At 40.8% G+C, this 27,977-nt stretch overlaps 1 protein-coding gene across 3 annotated transcripts; it reads left to right on the top strand.

The window, feature by feature from the left end:
- On the top strand, window positions 1–27,963 carry rgs20 (regulator of G protein signaling 20). Of its 3 annotated transcripts, none has more exons than XM_062980367.1 (6): window positions 1–259; window positions 1,554–1,929; window positions 16,674–16,822; window positions 23,076–23,159; window positions 24,715–24,949; window positions 26,883–27,963. In XM_062980367.1, the coding sequence occupies exons 2-6, from the start codon at window positions 1,759–1,761 to the stop codon at window positions 27,069–27,071; spliced, it is 828 nt and encodes a 275-aa protein (XP_062836437.1). In that variant the 5' UTR covers window positions 1–259; window positions 1,554–1,758; the 3' UTR covers window positions 27,072–27,963. The 3 variants fall into 3 exon arrangements, with proteins under 3 accessions (XP_062836437.1, XP_062836438.1, XP_008114398.1); XM_062980368.1 differs by lacking the exon at window positions 1–259 and adding an exon at window positions 284–800; XM_008116191.3 differs by lacking the exon at window positions 1–259 and having other exon boundaries at window positions 288–1,863.
- Window positions 27,964–27,977: the final 14 nt, after the last annotated feature.

Below are 27,977 nucleotides of genomic sequence, written 5' to 3'. Positions count from 1 at the left end.
TCTACTCCTCCCCTCCCCTGCCCTGCCCTCTTCCAGCTTGTTTGTCGCCGGGTTCGTGGCTCCCGCTGCATCCGCGCGAGGCCTCGGGGGTGTTTTTGGGAGGAGAGGCGTTTGGCCGGGAAGCAGAGCAGGGCGGGGAGGAGGAGGAGGAGTGGTGCAAACGCGCCGCTCTTGGGTTTCTCTCGATCTCTTGGTGATTTCGTTTTCCCGGGTGCTGTCCAGGGTCCTGAAGCATTGCTGGAAGGCGGACGGGAAGAAGGTGCTGCCGGGCTCTCTAAGGGAGGGAGGGAAAGAAGGGAAGGGAAGGGAAAGGGAAAGGGAAGGGAAAGGAAGCCCAGCTAGGTGGGAAGGAAGGTGGAAAGGCAGGAGGGAAGGTACTTAGGAAAGTGGGAAGGAGAGTAGGAAGGACGGAAGAAAGGAGAGAGGAGGGAGCAAGGATAGGAGAAAAAGAAGGAATGAAAGAAAGAAAGGGGAAGGAGTGAAAAGAGGTTAAAAAGAAGGGAGAAGGAGAGAAGGAAGGAAAGGGGAAGGAAGGAAGGTAGGACGGTGAGAAGGGAGGGAGGGAGGAGGAAGCCCAACTAGGTGGAAAAGAAGGTTGTTTTTTTTGTGTGTGTGTCAGGAGCAACCAGGGTTGCTTCTGGAGTGAGAGAATTGGCCGTCTGCAAGGACGTTGCCCGAATGTTTTGATGTTTTACTATGCTTGTGGAAGGCTTCTCTCATGTCCCCGCATGGAGCTGGAGCTGATAGAGGGAGCTCATCCGCGCTCTCCCCGGGTGGGATTCGAACCTGGCAGCCTTCAGGTCAGCAGCCCAACCTTCAGGTCATAAGGTTTTTATCCCCTAGGCCACCGGAGGCTCCTGGAAAAGAAGGTGGAAAGGCAGGAAGGAGAGGGGAGGGAAGGAAGGAAGGAGGGAAGGAAGGAAGGAGAGAGAGAGGAAGCTCAGCTAGGTGTGAAGGAAAGTGGGAAGGCAGGAGGGAAGGAATTTAGGAAGGCGAGAAGGAAGGGGGGGAGAGGGAAGGAAGAAGGTAGAGTGGAAGGATAAAGGAGGAAAGGGGGAAGGAAAGAAAGAAAAGGGTGTGAAAGGAGATTGAGAAGCCGGGGGAGAGAAGGAGCAAAAGAAGGAAAAGGGAAGGAAGGGAGGGAGGAAGATAAGAGGAGGGAAAGGTGAGAAGGAAGGGAGGTAGAAAGAAGGAGGAACCCAGCTGGGTGCAAAAGAAGGTGAAAAGTCAGGAAGTAAGGAAGGACTGTAGGAAAGTGGGAAGAAGGTAGAGGGGAGGGAGCAAAGAAAGGGGGAGGGTGGGAAAGGAGGAGTGAAAGAAGGTAGGAAAGTGGGAAGAAGGAGCCAAAGAAGGAAGGGGGGAGGAGAGAAGGAAGGAAAGTGGGAAGGAGGGGCGGAGGGACGCAAGGAAGGGGGGGAAGGAAGATAGAAAGGCAGGAAGGAGGTAAAACGGAAGAGGGAGGAAGGAAGGGGAGAAAAGGGGGGAGAAGGGAGGGACGCAAGAAGGTTGTATCCCCTCCCGGTTCCCCAGACATCGGCCCTTTCTTCTTGCAGCCTCCAGCCTCCCCGCTTTTCCTCCCAGGGCCGAGCCCCCGGCGGGGAGGGGATGTTCTCGGCGGGCTTGGCACGACTGGGAAGCGGGGCAGGGAGCGTGTGCGTATAGCAGCGAGGGACGGGGCCACCAGTCCAGCCCGGCCGTGGGCGCCTTCTCGACCCCAGCTCCCTTCCCAGCCGGGGAGAGAGGGCGGCGCATGCGCAGATGGCGGGCGAGCTGCCCTCCCCGGCCGAAGAGCCCTCCGCCGCCGTGAACGGATGCGAGCCATGCCAAGATTCCCACCCGGCGCCGGAGACCGACGAGGACACGGTGAGAGATCCGTGGGGAGCCCTGCCAATCCCACCCCACTCGGCTCTCCCATTCCGGGAGATGGAGGTGTTTCTGCCTGTGTTTTCCTTAAGGTTTGCTGGGTTGTTGGTGCTGTGTGGGTAGCAGGCTGAAGCGGTGGTTTTGCTTTTGGTTTCAACAGGCGTCCAAGAGAATCGTCCAATTCCGATGGATTGACAGGTCAAAGATCTAAGTGCCCGTCTCCCCAAGCACAAAACTAGAACCCGCAAATCTAATGGGGGTCGAGAAGCGAGTAGTCCCCATATGAGTGCTCTGTATACATCTGGATCCAGAAGGGAACCCCCTCCTAACAGGGATAAGCAAGGCATGGGGTGCTTGGAGCAGAGTCAAGGACTGTTGAACTGGGAAGAAACTCCAGAGGGATTCCTGCGATCAAAACGCGGAGTTGGGAGAGACTCCAGGAGCCATCCAGTCCAACCACTGGGCTCCTCTTTTGGGTTAAGGTTGGGCAGGAGAGCTTTTGTGAGGACTGACTCCCTAGGAGTATATCCAGCTGGAGCTGGAAGGCAACTGAGGCGGGTTTGGGAGCCACCTGAGACCCCAAGCTGCCTTTAAGTTGCATGTGCGACACTGGCAGGAAGGCTGCTATTATTGATCTTTCTTCCTCAATCACTTTCCCCATTCATCACTTTCCCCATTCATTATCATTCAAACATCCTGAGATGGGAGACTCTTGAAAACACAAGACGCTTTCTCCCAAATCTTTGCACTTAGGATGGTGGGCAGCCTTTATCTCACAGCTGTTCCAATGTGTATGTATGCATACATACGTATGTATGTATGTAATGATGTGTGTTTGTGTGTGCACGTGCACACACAAACACACACACACTTACATACACACCTATATAAATTGAGCCCCCGATGGTGCAGCAAGTTAAAGTGCTGAGCTGCTGAACTTACTGACCGAAAAGTCCGTGGTTCGAATCTGGGGAGCATGTTGAGCTCCCCCTGTTAGCCCCAGCTTCTGCCAACCTATCAGTTCAAAAACATGCAAATGTGAGTAGATCAATAGGTACTGCCTCAGCATGAAGGAAAAGGCACTCAATGCAGTCTTGTCAGCCACATAACCTTGGAGACGTCTAGGGACAATGCCGGCTCTCTGGCTTAGAAATGGAGATTAGCACCACCCCCCAGAGTCGGACATGACTAGACTTAATATCAGGGGAAAACCTTTACCTGTACTACAATATATAGAATCCTGAAGGTTGTCAGTTGGAGAGGCACCAGCCCTCTTTGACATCTTGTAACACTACAACTCCCATGATCCCATAGCACTGAGCCATGACAGTTAAAGTGGTGTCAAACTGCATTTATGCTACAATGTAAATGTCCCCCAAGGCAGTAGAAAGCCAAACAAGAGTTGGACAAAGAACAAGGGCGACAGAGCTCAACCAGGCACAGACAGCAATTTAAATGGGTTTTCTAGAGTGTTTCCCCTTCCTTGCTTCCCCTGTTCCTCTTCTCAGGGAGCGATTCCCATTTCGGGATGACAGGGTTATTGTATGTTTTCCAGGCTGTATGGCCATGTTCCAGAAGTATTATCTCTGGACGTTTCGCCCACATCTATGGCAGGCATCCTCAGAGGTTGTGAGATATGCGTTTTCATTTCTCCTGTGGTGCCCTATTCCCTGTCGGGCTCATGTGATAATACTGATGAATGTGTGTGTATGTGAATGCATCTACTTCACCTTATGATGCTTTCCTTACCACTCAGTGTCACCCAGTCTGTCTGATTTAGTCAACAAGTGAGAAGAAACTGCTCACGAACACCTCTTGGTTCAGGCTTTGGTTTATATTTACAGCATTTGCACTGTGTGTGTGTATGTGAAAACGCCTTCATGTCTCCTGTCAATTTAGGATGACTCTGTGATATTTATCGGGTTTTTCTTAGGCAAGGAATACTCAGAGATGGATTTGCCTGTTCCTTCCCCTGAAATGCAGCCTCTGGAATATAGCTTAAGTCTCCTGATATTTGTTGACAGTCTCCTATCCAAGTAGGAACCAGAGCTGATCCTGCTTAGTTTCCAATATCACACTGCATCGAGTGCCTTCAGGGAATTTAAACTTGGAAAGATTTTAGAAATGTGCAATGCACAGTGTTTTCAGATGTTTGTTGTACTGCTGGTAAAATGTCCTTCCATTTAACTGTACATAATCAGTAGTCATGCTGAAAGGGTGCAACACCAATATAGACACACGCATAGGACTCCCAGTGAGGGCTCCTTCAGATGGCCTATTGCAATTATCCTGTTTCTCCTCATAGTGGTATTTCGTAATTCCCCATCCAAATACTAACCACAGCAAACCCTGTTTAGCTTTCAAAACCAGTTAAGATCTACTGCTTTATAGTTGTTGAGTCCTATTTGCACTGTACAAAGTTATATATCACTTTGCAAGCCTAAGGGGGGATTACCAGAATGATGGCAATGTGTATGAGTGTGAGTATATCAGCTATTATGGAAGACCAAAAGGAAAAAAATAAAAGCATATAGAAAAAAACACCCAAATTTATCTTGTAAACTCAGATGAAAAGAGTAAACAAAATCAATAGGAGAAAGGAAAGGAAAATGTTGACGGCTGGCATGACCTCTAAGGCATTTCCAAAGCCATAGACAGAAACATCTTTCTTTTCTGTGACAGTATGATGGGTAGTAGGATGACCTGAATAACATATGTTTTACATACAAAAGAGGGGTTCATAAATAAATTGTGTACACATATAGAGTAAGTGTTTAACAGTTAAACGGGTTAGCTCCCGCACTCTTAACTGATCAAGATGTGGAACTCAGAATAGCGTTCTTCTCAATAGCAGACTAACAGAAAGAAATATTCAGTTAGAGCTGACTCGCATTTCCTCTCAAATAAATGAATAGCTGTCATTCACTCCCTCAGGGAAGAGTAGAGTGACAGTGGCCTAGTCAGAGGGAAAATGTGGGTCATACTTCAGTCCAGATTGGATAACCCTTTTTTCTTACTGACACAGAGCTTGGAAGAAAGTATTGCAAAAACTGACTCCTCATCCTCATAATATATAATATATAATGTCTGAACGGGGCATAGGGTGGCAACCTGTGCTTGACGGAGTTGCACTCCCCCTGAAGGCACAGGTCCGCAGTTTGGAGGTCCTCCTGGATTCGGTGCTGACACTTGATGCTCAAGTGTCGGCGGTGGCAGGGAGGGCCTTTGCACAACTAAGACTTGTGTGCCAGCTGCGACTGTACCTCGTGAAATCTGACTTGGCCGTGGTGGTCCATACCTTAGTCACCTCTAGACTGGACTATTGCAACGCACTCTACATAGGGTTGCCATTGAAGACGGCCCGGAAACTACAATTAGTCCAATGTTTGGCAGCCAGGTTGTTAACAGGAGCGAATTACAGGGAGCGGTCAACCCCCCTGTTTAAGGAGCTCCACTGGCTGCCGATTATTTTCCAGTCCCAATTCAAGGTGCAGGTTCTTATCTATAAAGCTCTAAGTGGTTTGGGACCTGCCTGACATCATGACTGTGTTTCCCCCTATGAACCTGCACGATCTCTTCATTCATCGCAAGTTCAGCTAGTGGGGACAAGGGAACGGGCCTTCTCAGTAGTGGCCCCCCCGGATCTGGAACTTCCTCCCTAGGGAGACCAGGCAGTCACCCACCCTTGCATCTTTCAAAAAGGAGCTAAAAACTTGGTTCTTTCATTGCGCATTTGAATAATTTAGTCCCCATGACTTAAACTTAAAAACCAATACATTATTTTTTGCATTGTTACCTTTCTCTATATTTAATTGGACGTCCGTCCTCACTCAAACTGTTGAGAAACACTTGCCCTTTGCCCTGAAGCAGTTTATAACTACATTATTGCACTTTAGTCTTAATGCCCATCCCCCATGCTATCCCCCTCTATCAACCTGGTTGGTCCATTTTATTTTATTTTATGTTTTACTCATTTTATGCTCCAAATTAGTTTTTATGGTTAATGTATTGTTCTTGCATAATGCCGATTTTACAGTGTTTTTACTCATTGTAATATGTTTTTATTTGTTCTACTTTGTGTATTGCTTCGGGCCTTTGTCCCATGTTAGCTGCCTCGAGCCCCTGCGGACAGATGGTGGCATGATAGAAAAATAAAGTTGTTGTTGTTGTTATTATTATTATTATTATTATTATTATTATTAGTTCACATTCCATTTGCACTCTATCAGAAATAGCTATGGTTTCAAAACTAACAAAAACTATTCTCATATCTCACATGATACCAAACTGAATGCAAAATAAGCTTTCACAGTAAATGGCCTGATCTTTACAATGCCACAAACCTGTTGTTTGCTCACTTGCTTTTGTGCCAACTGATCATTACAGATATTGTTACTCAATTTCAATCAAGATGTGTAACCCAAGAGTTATAAAGTTTCAGTTATTGTTGCAAAGTTATTACTGTAAAATTGCAATGAGTGAGATGTCTAATGAATTGTTATAAAGCTTTGGTCAAATACTACCTCTTTTATGTACAAAGTTTTGGTCAAATGTTATCTGCTTTATTTATAATACCACCCTCAAATCCATGGGGATGCATTAATGAACTTACCACAGAAAAAGAAAATCTTAGATAATATTAAGATTGCTATTAGATAATAATAGCAAGCTTGTTTTCTGATGCCCTGCAGACTAGGACGTGGAACAATGGCTTCAAACTACAGGAAAGGAGATTCCACCTGAACATCAGGAAGAACTTCCTCACTGTGAGAGCTGTTCGGCAGTGGAACTCTCTCCCCCGGGCTGTGGTGGAGGCTCCTTCTTTGGAAGCTTTTAAACAGAGGCTGGATGGTCATCTGTCGGGGGTGCTTTGAATGTGATTTCCTGCTTCTTGTCAGGGGGTTGGACTGGATGGCCCATGAGGTCTCTTCCAACTCTACTATTCTATGATTCTATATTAAATATGGCTTCCTGTAGGCAAGCAGATGGCGACTTCTGGATGGCATATGTTCTGTATCAGAAACTAGAGCTAATGTGGTCTATCCAATGCAATATTTTGAATCAGCACCCCGATTAACCGAACCGAATCTAAAGTTGACCAAAAACTGATTCGTAACCCTTTCGGTACTAATGTTGGAGAGTAGTCCCTGATCAAAGTGGTCCTTGGTTAAGTGGTCGCTGGTCAAAAAAAGGTTGGGAACCACTTGTCTAGTCTGAGATAGCTTGTTGATTATTTATGGTATTGCTATTATATTTGAGATATTTGAGCATGCTTAGTCTTTTAAGCTAGTGAGCTGAACTTAGGCACAATGCACATGATCTAGAAAACGTTAAATATGTATATATTCAGCCAAATTCATTTTTCAAGTTACACCCAAATGAGTCTCATTCCAATCAGTACATGGCTGCAGCTTAGTGTGTGAACCTGTCAAAGCCCCGAAGTTAATCGTGTGTTCCTAACAAATATATCTGCATGATATATTTGTTTCTATATACAGACTTTGCATTCTGGAGTTTGGTCTTAAAAATGTAGGCATACAATTATAAATGAAGTCCCTCACAGATAAATTGTCATATGAAAACAAGATGTCCCTAGATTTGTGAGATGTCCCAAGACTTCCATTAGTTTATTATTCATGCAATTCTGAATGCTAATAGTAATTCATAAAAAATAAACTCTTCTTCGTTGCTTTGTGCTGCTGCTTATGTGTGAACTGGATAATTATTAATTTGATTCTGTGTAACAACAACTTATATTTTGTTTCAATTCTCTCCTATTGAAGAAGGGAATTATATAGAGTCTCACTTATCCAACATAAACAGGTTGTCAGAATGCTGGATAAGTGAACATGTTGGATAATAAGGCGGGATTAAAGAAAAGCCTATTAAACATAAAATTACATTGTGATTTTACAAATCAAGCACCAAAACATAATGTTTTACAAAAAGTCTGCCACTTGTTTGGGAGCATGGCTGCACTTGTGTTGTTGTTGGGTGTGTTGGTCCGCTGTGCATTGCTGCCTAGAGAAACAGTTGTGGATCCAGGCAGGAGGCAGACTGCATTGGATAATGTAAAATGTTGGATGAGCGAAGGTTAGATAAGCGAGACTCTACTGTACATGCTGTTATGGTAACACTCTATTTTTCCATTGTCTGTGAATTACTTTGTGGGTCATGAAGTGCAAGGTTTCCTATTGTTCCTAGCTCATTGTTCCATAATGACAAGGATGTAAATAAACAAATTAAAAAAGGTTATTCTTAGTTTGTTGAAATCTCAACACTAGAAATACATTATGCCGCAAGAATGCTATTACAGTATGACTCCTGTATTAATAGGGGATACATTACTTGACTTCATGTGGATACACAACTCATGGGTATTAACAACCCTATTGAAATAAAGGACTTCTGGCCCAAGAATATCAAAGAGCTGTATTAAAGGACAACATATTTTGTTGGATGGAGATAAATGAAACCAGATACAAGAGCCATATTGTGTGGAGATAGATACTACCAGACATTTGCCCGGCCCATTATAATGGTTTTCTCCATTTTGAGCTTTGTTTGTGCAAGATATATTTTATTCCAAAATGAGAGTGGGCAAAATGTGACTTTCAGGCCACACAGAATCATAGAGTTGGAAGAGACCATGTAGTCCATGCAATCCGATTCCCTCCCATGCAGGAAAAGCACCATCAAAGTACGCCCAACAGATGACCATCTAACCTCTGTTGAAAAGCCTCCAAGGAAGGAGATTCCTCCACACTCCAAGACAGTGAGTTACATTGTTGAACAGCTCTCATGGTCACGAGTTCTCTAAGTTTGGTTTTATGCTCCCTGGTCCCTCTAAATTTCCTGGATTTTTTTCCTGGTTAAAAAAAGGTTCATTCTGACATGAAAGGGAGAGGGTGTCATTTCTGGAAATCCCAAGGAGTGGTAATTCACCTTTAAAACAGTTTGCATGAACTCTGCAATATTGAACAACTAAAAGCACTGATTTTCAAATCAAGAAATGGATTTTTTGCTATTTCCGATTTTGTGGTTTTGATGGGTGGTATTTTTAGCAATATATGTTACCCAGAAAGGCAGAAACATGGCCCATTCTTGGTCAACAATATCCCTTGTTCCTATATGGCTATTGGTGTGTGTGTGTGTGTGTGTATAAACATAGGTCTACTACACATATAAATTATTCCTTTAAGATTACACAGAAATGAAATAGTGACTTGCAAATGGGAATAAGTGAATGGTTTCAAAGTAAATAATTGGTTCAGACAGATCATTGGGATAAGGCTTACATACAATAAAATAGAAAGAGAAGACTGGGAGGATGTCAGAAAAATGGGAAATTGATTATTATACAGGTTGAATGTCCCTTATTGTTATCTATTTGAGACTATTATTATTAATAATAATAATTACTAGTTGAGGGATTTTGGAATGAGTGAATTTTGCATAAATATACACAATGTGATATCTTGGAAGTAAGACACAAGTCTAAACACAAAATTAGTTTTTGAGATGCAAACCATATGCCATATTCCTGTCTTAATCTGTTTGCCCATAGAAAATAATAATAACCATATCTAAGAAACTAGAGCTGATGCAATTTTCTGAATCAGTACCCCAAATAATCCCTGGAACAGGCCTAAAATACAAAATACCAATATTTTTGGTGGGCTGTGCAATTATGTACATGAAACAAAATTTATCTACATCCATCAGACTGCCAGAAAGCAAAGGTGCCACTATCTCAGCCACCCATGTGGATAATTGCACATCCTGGAGTATTTTGAATTTCAAATTTCGAGATAAGGGATGCTCACCCTGTAATCAGTAGTTGTATAGATTGTATTGGCATGCATGTCAATAGCATATAGACTATCATGGAAATATTCCAATCGATTAGTTTTTAAATTTCTAATCAGAGTATCTCATATTAATATATTGTATATGATAGTTATGCATATTAATAAAATATTAATAATTGAATTATGGAGAACTAATTTTTATTATTTTATGTAGAGCAGCATTTCTTAACCTAGGGGTTAGAACCCCTGGTGGGGGGTCACAAAGGGGTTGTCAGAGGGGTCACCAAAGACCAGTATTTTCTGTTAGTCATGAGGGTTCTGTGTGGGAAGTTTGACCCAATTTTATCATTGGTAGGGTTCAAGGGGATCTTTGATTGTAGGTGAACTATAAATCCCAGCAACTACAGTTCCCAAATGTCAAGGTCTATTTTTTCAAAACTCCACCAGTGTTTACATTTGGGCATATTGAGTATTCATACCAAGTTTGGTCCAGATCCATCTTGTCTGAGTCCACAGTGCTCTCTGGATGTAGGTGAATTACAATTCCAAAACTCAAGGTCAATGCCCACCAAACCATTCCAGCATTTTCTGTTGGTCATGGGAGTTCTGTGTGCCAAGACTGATTCAGTTCCATTGTTGGTGAAATTCAGAATGCTCTTTGATTGTAGGTGAACTATAAATCTCAGCAACTACAACTCCCAAATGACAAAATCATTTACCAGTATTCAAATTTGGCCCTATTGCGTATTTGTGCCAAATTTCGTCCAGTGAATGAAACTACATCCTGCATAACAGATATGTACATTACGATTCATAACAGTAGCCAAATTACAGTTATGAAGTAGCAACAAAAATAGTTTTATGTTTGGGGATCACCACAACATGAGGAACTATATTAAGGGGTTGCGGCATTAGGAGGGTTGAGGACAACTGATGTAGAGCCAGGCAACACACATGTATACATATTTCATTTCTATATCATTGACTACAATGAGATAACTAAGCATATGCTTACAGAGTTTAATCCATCTATTAAGCAAAGTTTAGATACCTCATGTGGTAGAACAGCATGAGCAGTAAACAGAAAGGTTGCTGAAAATGCCAGACCCTGGGGTATTTTCTAAATATGTGAGCCAGTAGCCCTGGGAGGTTACCCATGCTGCTGGCACAATTGATTTTCCTCGGCAATCGTGCCTACCTCTGAGGAAACTCCTTAGATCTGCTATTTGTGTAAGATTGCAGCTGCTCTCTACCAGAACCATTTCCTATCTTACTCAAAGATGATGGCTGGTAGAAATAAGGGGAGGGGAGATGAGCAAAAATAAGGAATGAAGTCGTGATGGGAAAATAGAAAATATACTGGTGGTAGTGGTGATACCTCTTCTTCTGCTCAGCTGATGTAAAAGCTTGTAGGGTTGCTGAGGATCAGATCAGATCAGATCAGGATATCCTGCATTTATCAAAAGCCCTGTAATAGTTCAGGATTTTTTCCATGCTTTAGCTCAATCATTAATCAGAGTGAAGAAATTTGGAGAAGACTAGGAAATGCTCTAGACAAGATCCCGGAGTGAGTGTAAAAATAGATATATATTTATTACTGAATGCTAAAGTTAGATGATCCATGCCATTGTAATGCCTATTTTGACGTGATGTTTTAAGGGTAAGCAGTAAAGAAAGATGATAGCAAAAAATTCAACTCCTTTGAAATGTCATGTTGGGACAAATTTTTTGAATTTCTTGTACAGTTGTCAGATCTTAATGTAGTAGAGTGAAGATCATAACACTTGCACTCAAAAGGGAAAGAATAATGTATGATTTAATGAGCAATATACTCCACAGTGAGTCACAAGGATGCAAAACAGCAGGCTGACCAATACAATGCCAGTTTATGTTTGATTTGAGTTGTATTTGAGCACCTAATACAATACAACGTGAGTCACTGCTTCATGCACTACGCCCGCACCCATTGCATAACTCCACACCAGCACCCACTGCAACCTATCAGAGCCTCTCCTTGTTTGAATCGCTCCATATTACAGCAAAACTGTCTTTGCTGAGACAATTCAAAGGGTTCATCAGTATCCTAAAATGACTTGGACTAATTTAGAGAGGCTTTGGAGATGTCTGAATAAAAGTATGACTCTTCAGAAGTAATTGAAATTCAGTTTAGAACCCTCACAAAGCTTTACTGCTGGTTCACTTTCAAAGGTAGACAGGGATATAATAGTGTTCCTCCAAAAACCATGCATTTCCCTGCAAGTACTCTGTTAGGAAAATGCTATAGGAAAGAGAAGGGTGATGTGGTTTTATGATGTATAGATCTAGCTTCTTCGTTAATGGGTTTCCCAAGGGACTCCTGCCCTGGTATTTTGTGTCAGGAGTGACTTGAGAAACTGCAAGTTGGTTCTGGTGTTAGAGAATTGGCCACCTGCAAGGAATTTTCCCAGGAAACGCCCGGATGTTTTGATGTTTTTACTATCCTTATAGGAGGCTTCTCTTATGTCCCCACATGGATATGGAGCTGAAAAAGGGAGCTCATCCACACTCTCCCCGGGTTGGATTCGAACCCGAAACTTTCAGATCAGCAACCCAATGTTCAAGTCATCAGTCCTGCTGGCACAAGGATTTCACCCACTGCATCACCAGGGGCTCCTTGAAATTTGAAGTAATATATTTCAAGTGTGTGCCTTTGTTCAATGCTCCTTACTAGGTTTGGTTTTTATGGTGCCTTGAAATCCCAGCTGGTTCTATCTTCAGGCACCTGCTGGAAAATGATTGATATTTAAGATCTTTTGGTTCTGCCACTATATGCTTCATGGACCTCCATAGTCTCTATATACTTCTTTACACTTAGAAGAAAAGAAAAAGTCTTAGCTATTTTTCACTCCTTATAACTCTCTGGACTTGTATGCCTATCCGCCTCTGCACTGCAAAAAACAACAATAACAACAACACGTTTTGGACTTCATTTCTGTAAAAGCAAAACAAAACAAAAAACAACCTCCACTCCATCCCAAAATAAAACCAGTTTGCTTAAAATACTTATTTCAAATTTAAATCAATTACATTTTGCAAGGTAACAATTGTTATGAATTTAGCATTCCCCATCTTTTAAACTTATTGATTCACTTTCATTTTATACCATGATTGTCAACCATTTATATATACAGTATATATACACATATATTTGGGGGGGGGGGGGGGGGAGAGACCGATCCAGAAATGGCAAGATCACTTCGCATCCACACTCACAAACCTGGCAAAACAGCCTTAGCACATAATTGTCCCCATTTAAACCCTCTTCATTCTGTCAGATTGCTGTCAAATAGACAGTGTATAAATCAAATGCAGACTTCTGACTATTAGTGAATAAGGCAGCACAGATTTCCTACTGTGTGGGTGTGTTACAGTTTCAATAGTGTTTGCTTTTGATGCTTTAATGTTTACAGAAGAATTATTGTAGTCTTTTCAAAACTCTAGTCTTCCAAAAGAGTGGAGGACAACATATTTAGGTGTAAGTAATCTAGTTTCTGCTTTTGTGTTTGCACTGAATGTAAAATTCTTCTTCTACCACAGAGCTGGTACAATCATTTGTGAGATCACAAGTTACATTTGTGGAGTATAAATAATTGTTGACCACATCACTGTTTTTAATAATCCTTTAGGTGGAAAAAAATGACCTATGTGTGTCACATAGCTTATCTTGTGTGTTTATTTGTTTTCAGTTCACCTGTCAGTTTGTTATGACCACATGGATTTCATGAATGTGGGTCTTTCTGTGTCTAGACTGCAATAAAAGGACTATTGCGAATACCTGAACAGCATGCCTGCTTCTGTTTGAAGGCTGTTATCTGGTGTTTACATTACTCACAGGACAGAGGAAAAGTTTTAGAGATGCATGCCACAGCTTATGCCATTCATCTGCCAATGGGGGAGGAAAAAGCTCCCACAGTCTGCCCCCCCACACACACATCCCATGAGTAAGGTCAATAAATCTTGGATGATGGATATTGCATTTACAGTAGTGATATCATGGCGATGATTGTAGTGCCCACTACAACTGATCATTGAAGCTAAGAAACCATCTAAAATACACTGTTCGGCTTCCCTTTCTCAGAGAGAGGGAAGCCAAACATTGCTGCATCAAGCTCCCTCCTGCAAGTGTGGTGTGATGTGACAAGTAACTGCAGCAAGACCCCACAGGGGTCCCTACCCAGTTTTTCTTAATTCATCTCCCTGTAGGAATGAGCTGAACTGTTCAGTGACCAGTTCTTCAGTGCCTTAATACTGCTTTGGTTGGTACAGCTGCCTGCCTTCAAAGGTGGATTTTGGCATGTGAAGTCATCAGATGTAGCTATGACAATTGATTTCCATCATTATAGCTACATCTGATTATGCAGGATCTCAGTGACTGATTGTATTTGTACACTACCCAAAGATCTTGTCATAAAGGATGTGATTTCCATATTTTAATACATAAAAGTAAACAAAAATGTGCATGTGTTCAGTGACAAGCGGCTGCCAAGAGAGCAAGAGCCGTTTTCTGGATATGTATCCATATATAGAGGCAGGCTTGGCCCCACTGGGTGCACCCAGTACATGAAGCCCAAATTATGCCTAATAATGACTGAGATGCAACTGAAGGGCCACAGTTTGAGGATGCCTGAAGTTTCCAGAATCCCCCAGTCAATATGGATTGGCCACCAGCTGAAGAAAAGTACTATTTCCAAGATGTGTTTTAAGGATGATGGTAATGTGAATATTAGCAGGAATTTCTGTAATAGGGCCAGTAACAGTAGCAGAAAGATTGGCACAGGGATAGATGTTTCATCTTTTACAAGCATGTAGGCTGAAACATCCACTTGAAATTAAATTTACCATGGAAGTTACAGATCCAGTGAGTAAAACTGGGCATGGATGTTCACGCTATAGTTTGCCAGTTCAAAGTAAAATTTTGCCATCTGCTAAGCTTTGAATTGCATAAGTGCTGAATTTCTCCTCTCCACGATGCTGTTAAAGGAATCGGGAATTTTGAAAGAAACGTGAGGAACTAAAAGAAAGCTTAATAATTTTGACAGTAATAAGGAATGTATACAGACTGTATTTCTCGAGGACAGAAAGAGCTACATAATGCAGTTAACACATACAAAAATAGTGCTTTCCTGTCTCCTTCCTCCTGGAACCTGTTTTCTTTGAATCTACATGCAAGATCAGTGTCTGCTTAATTTAGGAACAAAAGTAAACTGGAATAAAGCAGCCTCCAACAATATGCCATCTGCTTTATTATTGCTCTCATTTGCTGAGAGAGTCAAAGTACTCTTGAAAATAAAGACCAGGCCAATCATCTTGTCAGTCTTACGCATACAGAGAGAGCTTTTCAGTCTCGACCAGCAACATAAGCACTATTCACAGATTTCTCTCTAAACAAAGAGAGTGACAAAAATACAAGGAGATAGCCAATGGGCTTCATTTAACTGTTCAGCAGTGGAATATATTGCTTTGGCATGTGGTGGAGGCTCGTTCTCTGGAAGTTTTTAAACAGAGACTGGATGGCCATCAGGAGTGCTTTAATTGTGTACTCTTGCATGGAAGTGGGTTAGACTGCATGGTCCTCATGGTCTCTTCTAACTTTATGGTTGCTTGGAAGGGGATAAAGATCTAGAACAGAGCATGTGCATAGCATGCAGAAGAGTACCACATGGTCCATACACTGCACTTTTCCCGCCATGTGATGGAAGGAAGTCATAGAATTATAGAACTGGATGGGTTCCAATGGATCATCAAGCCCAGCCTGCTGCTCACTGAGGGATCTCCAGCTAGAGTATCCCCAGCAGGATGACATCCAGAGAATGAGACCTCAACCACCTCTCTATTAGGCAATTGGTTTCATTTCCAGAAACACAGGAAAACAATGAGTCAAATTTCATGTAGATGTGGAAGGGGGAAATCTGAAGTGAGCAAGGAGAGTGTGATGACTTAGTGCGTATGCAAGGAAATAAAAACAAAAAAGATAGCGTAATTCTAGCACATGGAAGACGATATCTGCAAGTGTGTGCCTCTGACAAAAACAAAACAAAACATCAGTACTGGCTGGGAACAAAAAGAAGAGATGAAAGGGAAGGGGCAGGGGAGAGAAAAGTCCAATCACTTCCTGATAGATGTATTTCTTCTGATAGATATCTATCAGGGAATGTCATTCTGGAGAGCTATCACTGGTTAATACTGACAATATTGCATCAAATTGAGAAATAGTCTGACCTACCACACGGAGCTACCCACACTTTCCTCTCCTTTGTGCTGTGTGATGGTCGAAAGGGCGTTGCTGCCTTTTCTGCCATCTGATGGGGGAGCGAAAGGGTGCCCAAGTACTCCCTCCTGTCCCCTCTATGTGATGAGGGGAGGATGAGCTGAGCACCACGAGCCACCCCACACACCTTCCCTTTCGCTGTAATTACCGACGCAACAGCATGGCCCAAAAAGGCTATGTGAAAAGGTTCCTAGTATAATTTGACAGTTGTGGACAGAAAGAAAATCATAATTCTTCTTTTTCTCTTTCAAATGAATCTTCTGGTCCATAGGACATGTCTCACTCAGCCTCTGTTTCCTTATGCAGCTGTTTGCATAGTAAGAAGAAAGAGAATCATGTCAAGCCTTCTTAAATCGAATAATCTGGCTATCTTTTCCTGTCTTATAATCTCTCTTAAAAGGTAATGGTGTAGAATATTTTGCAGGCTGTAATACAAATTGTATGTTTAAAAGAACCAATGCTGAATAGCCCTAGCGAGTGACAAAGGCATGAACACACAGGATTCCTTATCCAATTAAGAACATGAATTTCATGTAACCAGGTTGCAATTATTCAGCAGGCCAAACCTCCAATTAGCAATAATTAGAGTAGCTAGCTACTGGGTACTAATGCTGAGTGGAATACAGCATTGTACAGGAACCTGGTGACTTTCCCACAACATTTAACCTCCTTCCTAATCTTCCTTCTTGCAGCCCATGGGATCGGAGCGGATGGAGATGCGCAAGAGGCAGACATCTGTGTCCCAAGAGACACCGAGCTCCATACAAGCACAGCCTGGGGTAGGGAATCGAGGTTCCAACGCCTGCTGCTTCTGTTGGTGCTGTTGTTGCAGCTGCTCCTGGTATGCCTTTCAACCACATTCAGACTTCCCAGGGGTGGGAGGGAGAAAGATGACAACTAGTCACCATGGGAACATAAACATACACCCTTGGGTAATCAGACAAATGTTATAAAACAGAGACGGGGAGGGAAGGAGGGAGGGATAATTATTGCCTAGCTTCCTCTGGGTACCTATATATTTTTTAAATCCTATGGAACTGCATGCAAAGGCAAATAATACTGATGCAATTAATATGCAGTCATATTTATCAGCTACTCCAATAGGCTGATTGAGTATAAAAATACAATCTAGACCCATCTAATTGGGGAGAAAGCACAATTGAGAGGTAGAGCAGATGCTATGCATGCATCACATACAGGCTAAATCCCTAGCCTCTTCTGTGGATCTCAGGTAGAAAGTCCAAATGGACTATTGTCATGCAAAATGGATGGAAGTTCTTTATATTGTGGAGAAGAACATGTAACCCTTCAGATTGTGTAGACCATGAATCCCACAGTCACCACTAGTGATGGAAGTTGTTGTCAAGAATCACGTACACATGCAGTAATCAAAGAAGCATTTAACAATGGCATGGATAGTGTTCAGTTTATATTGCACAAATAAATCAATTAAGGACAGCCAGCAAGGTGTAGTGGTTTGGATGTTGGATTAAAACTCTAGAGACCAATTGGGTGACTTTGGGCAAGTAGCATTCTCATCTTCAGAAGAAGGGTAAACATCCTCTGAAGAAATCTTGCCAAGAAACCCTCATAATAGATTCATCTTTAGAGTTGCTATGTCAAAAATGACTTCAAGGCACATCACCACACTACACTTGGTATCCAAGAAAAAAAGAAAGAGCAAGCTGTCAAACTGAATGAGTCAAATCACTGCTTCAACCTACACAAAGCAGAAAAGCCGACAACAGCGTTTATGCATGCACAATCCAATTACGTCTTTGACATCTTCAAAAGGGAAGCTTCTGCGCATCATCTGTTTAAGAAGAGAACTGTAAAGATGCAGATGCTGACATATTTGGGCTTACTCTGGCAGGATTTAACATAGAATAAAATGTGCTTCCTGAGTATGGTCGATCTATATAATCCACTGAACACAGTATCTGCTCAAAAACTATTGACATCAGTTAGTCATATCTGCAATCTGCGACTATCCATAGTTAGCAGATTTTAACAGAGAGTCTCCAATTAAAGCAAGGGCAGATTTTGTAAGATAAGTGACCTGTGCATTAAAAGCATGGCTCTATGAAGGAATTCCTAAAAGGAATAATGAGATGGTTGGGATAATGTGTGTTGCCTAAGGCCTATTCATGTAGTATCAGGTGTGTTTCAACTTCAGGAATTACTTTGTTTGTCCAGTGGTCCGGAAAATTCTTGTTATGCCTTAAGCACTAATATTCTATTAAGCATGCAAAGAAAGCACAGAGGGGCATGGGACCTCTCTCTCAAGCATGAGATCAGATATAAGTACAGAAATGGATGCTATATTTATTTACCATAATCTGGGGACTTCAAGAATTCAGTGGGGAAAATAGCTGAGGATTCTAACAGTTTTGCTAGAACTTTCACTGCCTATAATTGTATAATTTCATGTGCATTTCTTTCTTCTATGGTGGAGGGAAAGAAAAACAACAAGAAAAACTCAGCACAAGTTAACAAAAACAATTCTGCTAGAAAGATAAGATATTGGTAGTGATTAAAAGTGATGGTTTGCATTTCAAAGCAGCTTGGCACTCCAGTGAAAGCAGAGTAACCTCATTTAACATCTAAAATAAATAATTCCTTCAAAGCAACTGTTCTAGTATAAGAAAATGTGAAACAAATTGCAATTTAATGGTCTATTTATAATCATAGTTTAAAGAAAACATTTCCACAAATAACCTGAATGAGTTGAGGAGAGTGGGAGGGGGATGATGAATAGGAACAGAAATAGCATGCCAAGTGAGACAATCTCCAAAATCTGAAGCCCTTTGGAAAAAACAACTCAACAATTTTATTTTAAAAAAACAAAGGGGAAAGAACAGCCACCAGATGGGTTTTTGTTGGTTGAAGCCATAACTTATGCTCCATACTGTCATCACTCGTTTAGGATCAATTAGACTTTTAGCTGGGCAATTATGATGAACGGCCATTCTTAAGTGGCTTTGGCATTGGAAAGGGCACAGCTGTCATTCTGAAAGGCATGACAAATGCATAATTTGAAAGCAGAGAAGGAACATGTTCACCTTGTGATACTCTGCATGGGATTTCTCACACTTCCAAGGAAATCAACTGCCAGTGGCAGTACAGATAGTCTTTTAAAGAAAGGACATTATTGAATTACTCCATTGGAACCCCACTCTTCAATATTTTCATTCTCAGGATTGTTCTTTTGAGTTAACCTACATTTTTCATAATGTTGTTTAGGCATGAATTCATCTTTGGACTCAAACCTGCCTACTCATGTATCATGCTGTCTTCCTCTCCCCTTTTCAATAGAACACAAGTTAATGGAGGCTACATCTTGTGTTTCTGTTTTACAGCTTAAGTAAATAAACAGGTCTTGAGGTCCTACATCATATAATTGTTTGAACATTGGATTATGATTCTGGAGACCAGGGTTCGAATCTCCATTCAATCATGGAAAACCACTGAACAAATTATATCAAGAACACCCAGTGATAGGGTTTTCTTAGAGTTGCCATAAGTTGGAAAGCAACTTAAGGCACACAATAACAACATCAACCAGGTCCAAAGATTACCAAGGCAGTATCTCAACAGTGTTCACAGTTGTGTTGAAGAAAAATACCTCACAATCTATCAAAACGTAGAAAAAATGTTTTAAAGAACATAACTGATCTGGGATTACACAAAGGGTATGTGAATGTGTGTCTCACATCTCCAGTTGACTTACAAAGCAACCCTCTAAATTTCATAGAGTTGTATTAAGCTAGGAATATTCAGAAAGACTTCCTCATAAATAAAGCCTGCAGCACCTGGTATTCCTTGCACCTCCCAAATACTGATTCAAATTGCAGTGGAGGTGAGAATCTTGCAGGTGACTAATTAAGTTGTATATGTTCATTAATCTTTGGCAGCAGTGCATCTACATTGTAAAATTAATACATTTTGACACCATTACCTGCCATGGCTCAATACTATAGAATCCCATGGCTTGTAGTTCTCTGCTAAAGAGTACTTGTTCCTCAACAAACTACAAATCCCAGGATTCCATAGCATTGAGTTATGGCAGTTAAAGTGGTGTTAAAATGCATTATTTCTGCAGTGTAGAACCAGCCCGAATGTCCAAAAGCTAGGACTGCATGTTCACTGGGACACAGGAATATTACAAATGTAATGCCTTGACAATGAGCTGAAAATGTCTTCTTTTTAATGGAACTTCAAAGTAGTACTTTAAATGGCAATAACATATATGCAAGAATATCTTCATATTCAATTAAAAGCTGACTGGCTAAGAAACTAAAATGTGGTGTAACCATCACTGAGTTCAAAGGCATATAAAGTATTGTAGCCTCTCATGAATGTAATTGTGACATTTTATTACTTATATTTGCATGTTTTTGATGCCTTTTTAATTCAAGATGGAGTTATCTCCCTTGAATATAGATAATAGAAAACCCTGGGTACATTAAAGCTTACCAAAACACCACTGACTAAATGGCATACTATAACCAGGTTGGCATTTTTCTGTGATCACTATCAAGTTAATCTGGAAAATCGATACAGCCTGGAGAAGGGAGCCAGTCACCTAAAAGATGCTGGCAATTGGACTTGAAAGTAGATGTTTCTTATGCCAGCCCATTAAGACTAGGGAAGGAAAGAAATATTATTCAACTCATCGATCTTGACAAAAGGGATTTTGGAGAAATAAAATGTGCACAAAACAATGCACGATTTCACAATGCAAATGGCTAAAAAGTTTCATAATTGGGGAAAACTTCCAGAATCATACATTGCAAAACTTTCTCTTTTATGTAAATTAGATATGTGCTGACAATTAAATGCACTTGTTAAAAATGTTCTTAAAATGTGCTCCAATTTCAATACAGCAAGAAAACATACAATATAGTAACTGGGTATAGGACAAGGAAGGGTGGAAATTGTAGCTAGGTTTCAAAGACACTCAACACAAGGGAGGTGGAGAGATTTGCATGTCCCTAGTTAAGACCTTCTGCTAAAGAGCTTCAAAATTTCATTCAGTGGTTTTTCACACTATAATATTCAGATGCCAGTACTCATTTCCCCAGAGTGTAAAAAAATATGGATTTGCCTCAGCTGTCTATGAGTTAAATATGGAGCAGCAGATGGACGTCTTAGATACAGAAACCCCAGGTGTGTAGTTGTTTAGCTCAGAGCTTGGAACTGGCTGGGGAATTTTGTCAGGTATGGTTCAAAGAAGCAGTTTTCAAAGTATATCCCACTGTGAGGTTTACCACACACCTTTGGGCAAGCTGCTGTTTTTAGATATAGCCATGTGAAGCAAAGATCCCATTTTGAAAACACAGTACAGGAGATCTGTGATGGAAATTTCCACCAACATTTATTTTTAGATGCAGATCTTGTTTTGATTGCGGCAGCAATACTGTGCTTCTTTCTTGATCCAAATCAAAAGTGGATTGGAGTGGCTATCCATGTGGGGCTGAACTGCATTTCTCAGGATTCACAGCCAGCAATTCACCAACATTTGGAGGGTTTCATACCATGTTTTTAAACCTTCTAAGCTGCTAATAGCTTCAGTGTGCCTAACAAAGCTTTGTGAATATACTTTTTTGGCTTCCTAGAATTCTTCCAGTCAGTATGGCCATTAGGCATTATAGTCCAAAATAGTAACTTTCCCAAGCTCTAAATGGCCTGGTTAGTTGGGAATGCTAGTTAAGATTAGTTGGGGAAAGAAAAAGAGTGAGTTTTAGATGATGATGAAATGACACTGGAGAGAAATGTTAAGCAAACCAAGATGGTTGTTATCATAAATCCAGATGTCCTTTTAAAGTAAGTAGACTCTGATGATCCAGTGAGAGATGACCCAATGAGATACTCCATCTACTTTCATCCTCAGCCTTTGAGAGAATGCCGGGGGACTATAGTTTACCCCATATCCATAGGAGATATGTTCCTTAACTTACCATGGAATTTTAAAAAACATGGATAATAGTGAATCTTATGAAATGAATGACTTCTATCAGAAGTTGTCATATGGTCATGCTAGAGAACCTAGAAAGTTCCTAGAGTTGACATATTTTGCCAGATGTGGATAGGTGAAATCATGGATACAAGAGATCCCACTATATAATATAAATATTGCCCTAAATTTAACTATCCAACTACAACGAATCTCCTTCAGAAATACTTTAGTGTATATTCTTTGTTGTACTGTGAGGGTTAGTGCACACCTTTGGGCAAGTTGTTTTTGAGGTCTTTTCCCACTGTAAGTTTCTGTGACTCTGGAGCAGCTCAACTGAATGAACCCATGAAAGTATTGGTAGGTTAGTGTTTATGTAAGTTCCATTGACTCAGTGAGTGTAATGGGAACTAAGCATTTAGGCCAGGATAAAGTGTGCAGCCTTCCAGATGTTGCTGGGCTGCAATTCACTGACACCTTTAGCCATACAGCCAATGATTAAGAATGCTGGGAGCTGCAGTTCAACACTACAGAACCACATAATTCCCACCTCTGAGTTTGATTTAGAAAGCTAACACCCTGACTTCTTAAAGGACCTTACACAACTATGCTAGGCTGCGTGGGCAGCATGAGCTATCTTCCATGAGAAGGCTTCTTCATTCATTTAAATAGAGAATGCTTAGAAAAGTAAGATGTACTCGCAGTTACCATGTCCACAGAGACTGTGATGATAGAACCTTAACATAATCTGAGTTTTGGCAATGCCATGGTATTCTCATTGTCATCAGGAAGTCAGCCTGATCTAGTGGACTGCAATTCTGGGAATCAGGGTTTGAATCCTCACTGAGCTATGGCAACCCACTGAATGATCTTGGGGAAGTCACACCCCTCAGCCTCAGAGATAGGCAAAGGCAAACCCCCATTGCCTGCCTCTGGGGAAAATTGGCAAGAAGACCTTCTCTATTTTGTCACTAAATTTAATGGAATGGAGGCCCAGTTGGTGTCAAAATTAGTAGGCATGAAACCTGGAAAAAATTCCAAGCACCAGTAAATCATTTCAGTTTGATCAAACTACATTTCATACTTTGCAAATGATTTGTTATTTTAGCTTGATGAAGCAATGTTTCTTATTTTGTAGTCTTACTGTTCGGAATCAGGATGAAAGAACAAGATCAGCATCACATGAACTCAGATCAGAAACCATTGCAAATTGTGAAGAAAGGTAGGCTAAACCAGCAGGATTTATGGTGGTTGAACAGTACGTCAGGGAAACTGCACCCTTTGGGTATTGCACAATGCTCAGATTCCCAGTTTCATTTCTTTATTTTTTAAACCTAAGATGTCAGCGTCTGCCACTGTTTCCCTATTTTGCCTATTTATTGCATGAGAAACTAGACTGCATCTGCTTTTCAGTGTCTTTAGACAGTGTGTGAAATCACTGCAAAGTCTGGACACCATCCAGAGAAAAAAAGCCCTTTTGTTCATTTTAAAGTCTTTTGTGAAAAGGTATGGGCAAATTCTTTTTTAACTTAAAGTAATTGCTTCTCTATTTCTCCCTCCCTCTCTTAAGTGCAAACAGAAATCTAAAATTTTAGCGGATAGTAAAAGAAAATGTAGAAAAGAGATTGGTGTTCATTGTCTAAATTAAAGAAGGGTGTAGTTTCCAAGGGGATATGTATGTATGTATGTATGTATGTATGTATGTATGTGTATGTTTGTATGTATGTATGTATGTATGTATGTCCTAGTTCTGCATGTGTAAAGTTCAGGGCTATTCTGTGCCTATAATATGAGTGGCTCTGTGACTGAGACTCTGTGGGTTCTGCTGGTTCTGCAAAGTATCTCAGTAAACACAGACTCTGCCATGCTGTCCCGGGATTTTCTTCTGGTTCTTGTGTTTTTGTGTGTGTGTGTGTATGTGTGTTTTAAAGCAATATATAATGATATAAGCTCTGAAGCTGACTGAAGCAACAACAGTGCAATATAGTAAGCACTACGTGGAGCTATGATTTGTATAGGAATATAAGTTTAAGAGAACCTACAAGTTTTTGTTTCTGCAAGTGGCCTGGGGAGTTCTTTTCTGGACTCCAGCACTGGTCATGGTGCTTAAACTGTGTCATGCAGATCCACAGAAGCATTGCTCAGAATAGGTATTTCCTTAGACTTAAACTGCAAGTGTCACTCAGCCAGCATTGCCATTTGACAAAATGTCTGGGGAACTGTGGAAGCTGTTGTACAAAAGGTAACTTTTCAGAAGTGTGCAGATACAGTATGTATGATTTTATGTATACTACAATAGTGCAGAATCCTGGGTCTGTTGTGTACCGAGAAATTGTCAGAGTAACTGCAGTGAAGTCAAGAATCTATTTTCAGAACACTCAAATATTTGAGAGCCACATTTGGAAAAGGACTTTAAACAGGAATAGAAGGAATGGAATGGAAAGGGAAAAGTTGGTTGCAATAGTAACAGTTCTCTACTTTATTGACACATTTCTATAGGCAGTACAAAGGGATGGAGGTCATGTACTCGCAACTGGACATGTTTAACTTCTTCATAAACATATCCTCTTTGCTTCCTGCTGAACAATGAAAGTTTTAGCACTTCCAATTTCTAACAGAATTGGATACATGACACTTTTTTCTTTGTTACATTATGGGAAGACATTCAACTTGCACTAAGTTAATGCAACTTTCCCATTTCTATGAATCACCCAAAACTGAGTTTCACATGCCTAAGTTTAGTGATTCCTGTGCTAATACTATTCCTTCTCTTAAAGCTCCACTCCTACTCTGGAAGAAGTGGACACTTGGGCTCAGTCTTTTGACAAACTGATGAAAACCCCAGCAGGAAGAAATGCATTCAGGGAGTTCCTTCGGACAGAATTCAGTGAAGAGAACATGCTTTTCTGGATGGCCTGTGAAGACTTAAAACGGGAATCCAATAAGAGCGTCATTGAAGAGAAAACAAGACTAATATATGAAGATTATATTTCTATCCTCTCTCCAAAAGAGGTTTGTAATATTTTTCATAGCTATAACTAAAAAATAAAGCAAGGGTCTTAGATGAAACACTGAATTCTCAAATATGCTTCTTTGCTAGTTTAAAAGGAATGTTTGTTCTAAGATGATATTTTTCTTCATTAGTTTTTAAAAGGTAATGTGGCTTCTTCATAAGCCTACCTTATAGAGTAAAAAGAAACTTAATCCTTCATCTACTTCTTCATTTCACACAAAGGCTTTGTGACATATAGAATTTGTTTTCTGCTTAGAATACAGGGTCTTTCAACATAAGTCTTAACAAATTGGGTGGTTTGAGCTGTCTTGCTTACTGAAGTGGGAAGCAAAATATTGACTTTCTCACACATAGAGACTGGCAGAGGAGGAATACCAAATGTGACAACAGATGCTGGTCCCCAAAAAAGGAAAATATAGGTGCTGCTCCCTTGCCTACCAACCCCCCATGCGCGTGTGCACACACACACACACACACAATCTATATGGAGGAAATAGATGAGGAGGATGCAGTGATGGTAACCTAGAAGAAATGAGACAATAACAGCCAGGAGGTTTGAATATCTGCCATCAGCAGCACTTCCTGAATGCCTAGCTATTAAATATTAGATTGATTTCACAGTCTACTAGGTAGCAGGACAGGTAACTAGGCTCTGTAGTAGTGGGATATCTAAGCAAACTCCCTCTGTTGAGTCCACATCTTCTTTCACTGGCAACCAGCTCTAAAGGTCATCAGCACACTCCAGAATGGCAAGAACCCTGCTACCGGGTTGCCAGGTGTCGAAGGTAAAAATAAGGAACAATCTGGGAAGAGAGGGCTCTGCCCCCTTTCCCTCCCCTGCCACACTTGATTGATTGGCCATGCCCTTCCTTCCCTTCCCACTAAAGAATAAAACGGAATGTGTTAGGTTAAAAATATTAGTAGGGTAAGAAATGACTGTTGACACAGGAACACATCCATGTCAAAGGTACTGGAAAACACCTAGGTACTTAATTGGTCCAGTTAAGCCAGCACAGTTCAGTTATGACAATTTCAGATCTTTTCCTTGGTTTAGTGCAGGGGTCCCCAAACTACGGCCCGTGGGCCAGATGGGGCTCTCCAAGGTTATTTACCTGGGTCACGTCATAAATTTTAGACTAAGGGTCACCCTCTGTCTGAAACAATTTGAAGGCACACAACAATCCTAATTAACTTGATTATTTCATCAGTCAAAAGCAGACCCACTTTCCATTGAAATACAATAGAGTCTCACTAATCCAACATAAATGAGCAGGCAGAACATTGGATAAGCGAAAATGTTGGATAATAAGGAGGGATTAAGGAAAAGCCTATTAAACATCAAATTACATTATGATTTTACAAATTAAGCACCAAAACATAATGTTTTACAACAAATCGACAGAAAAAAGCAGTTCAAAACACGGTAGTGTTATGTAGTAATTACTGTATTTACGAATTTAGCACCAAAACATTGCAATGTATTGAAAACATTGACTACTAAAAAATTGACTACAACTAAAGATAGAATTGCATAAAATGAACTTCTAGTAACACATTGTCCGAAATTAAATCCATAAAAAGTTCAGTCTTTACTGCCTAGAGAAACAGCTGTGGATCCAGGCGGGAGGAAGACTGCATTGGATAATCCAGAATGTTGTATATGCGAGACTCTACTGTACTGCATTTTGTGTTGGTTAAAATTGTTCTACATTTTAAATATTGTACTTTTCTTTTTTCATTTTTGGACAAGTAAGATATGTAGTGTGCATAGGAATTTGTTCATTTTTTTTCAAACTATAGTCTGCCTCTCCCCCCCCCCCCCCCCCCAGTCTTAGGGATTGCGAACTGGCCCTCTATTTAAATAGTCTGGGAACCTGGATCTAGTGTAAAGGATGTTCTTGTGTGTTATTAACACGTTTCCACTATTCACAGGTCAGCCTAGACTCCAGAGTAAGGGAAGTTATCAACAGGAACATGTTGGAGCCATCACAACATACTTTTGATGACGCCCAACTCCAGATTTACACTTTGATGCACAGAGACTCCTATCCTCGGTTTATGAACTCTGCTATTTATAAGGACTTGATTGAGTCTCTCTCCAAAAAATCTGCTGAAGCATAGAATTTACATATATTTATTGTACGCCTACTCACTCTCCACAAACAAAACTTCAAGGTACCATTTGTTACACAAAATTTAGAATAATTATTTCATTACCTGAAAGAAACATAAAATGCATATTTTAATACTGTTTTCAAGGCGTTCCAAAATTTCTTGAACCACAAGCTGTTTCCAGCCTCTTCAGAGTTATACTGAAACATTGTGACAGAGCATATGAAGGTGACAACAAAAACGGAGGCAGCACGTTTAGCCAAGGGCTTTAAAATGAATCGATCAACTAAAGGCAAGAGGATAGTTACTATCTTCTCTCCCTGTTCACATCAGAGCACTTTATAGCAGTTGTAAGATTACAGTAGTTTAATTATTGGAATTAGGCTTAAACTGATGTGCATGTGTATCTTCATACTCTGAACTAGAAATACTCTCAAGGGATCATAAAATGAATTGGTTTAAGTATTGGGGGGGGGGGGGGACACAATGAGCTCTGCACACTCAAATGACTATTGGATTGCACTTACTGGCTATTTATCCTGCCCCCCAAATCTCCTATCCTATCTGCACTGAGAAAAAGTTTATTCCTGGAACTCAAACCTAGGAGAACAGTCATCTTCTATTGGAGTCAGCTGGCATTTTCTTCCAATGCAAATGGAATTGCAACCTTTCTTGGACATGAACAACATGCTTGTTACGGACTTCAAAACAGAGACAAGGAAACATATTTTACAAAGAAGGCCACTGGTTTCAGCACATGCTGCCTATCAAGTGTTATTTTATTACTAGAATCTATGAAATGCATTTTAACTGATGTGTTATGTTTCTAGACAAGTCAAAGCACTTAGAAAAGGAAAAAAACTGGGGCATTTGGTCCTTTAAATAAAACAGAAAACACACATTTCCTGTTTTCAT

This window comes from Anolis carolinensis, chromosome 4 (assembly GCF_035594765.1).
Source record: "Anolis carolinensis isolate JA03-04 chromosome 4, rAnoCar3.1.pri, whole genome shotgun sequence".
Classification (NCBI taxonomy): Eukaryota; Metazoa; Chordata; class Lepidosauria; order Squamata; family Dactyloidae; genus Anolis; species Anolis carolinensis.
This window is presented reverse-complemented; position numbering and strand designations above follow the sequence as displayed.

What these genes read in the sequence shown, in the direction of transcription:
- rgs20 (XM_062980367.1), top strand. Translation starts at nt 1,759, where the DNA reads ATGGCGGGCGAGCTGCCCTCCCCGGCCGAAGAGCCCTCCGCCGCCGTG. An exon ending in TCCCATTCCGGGAGATGGAG is followed by an intron (nt 1,930 to 16,673) that starts GTGTTTCTGCCT and finishes TCCTTCTTGCAG; the next exon opens with CCCATGGGATCGGAGCGGAT. An exon ending in TGTTGTTGCAGCTGCTCCTG is followed by an intron (nt 16,823 to 23,075) that starts GTATGCCTTTCA and finishes CTTATTTTGTAG; the next exon opens with TCTTACTGTTCGGAATCAGG.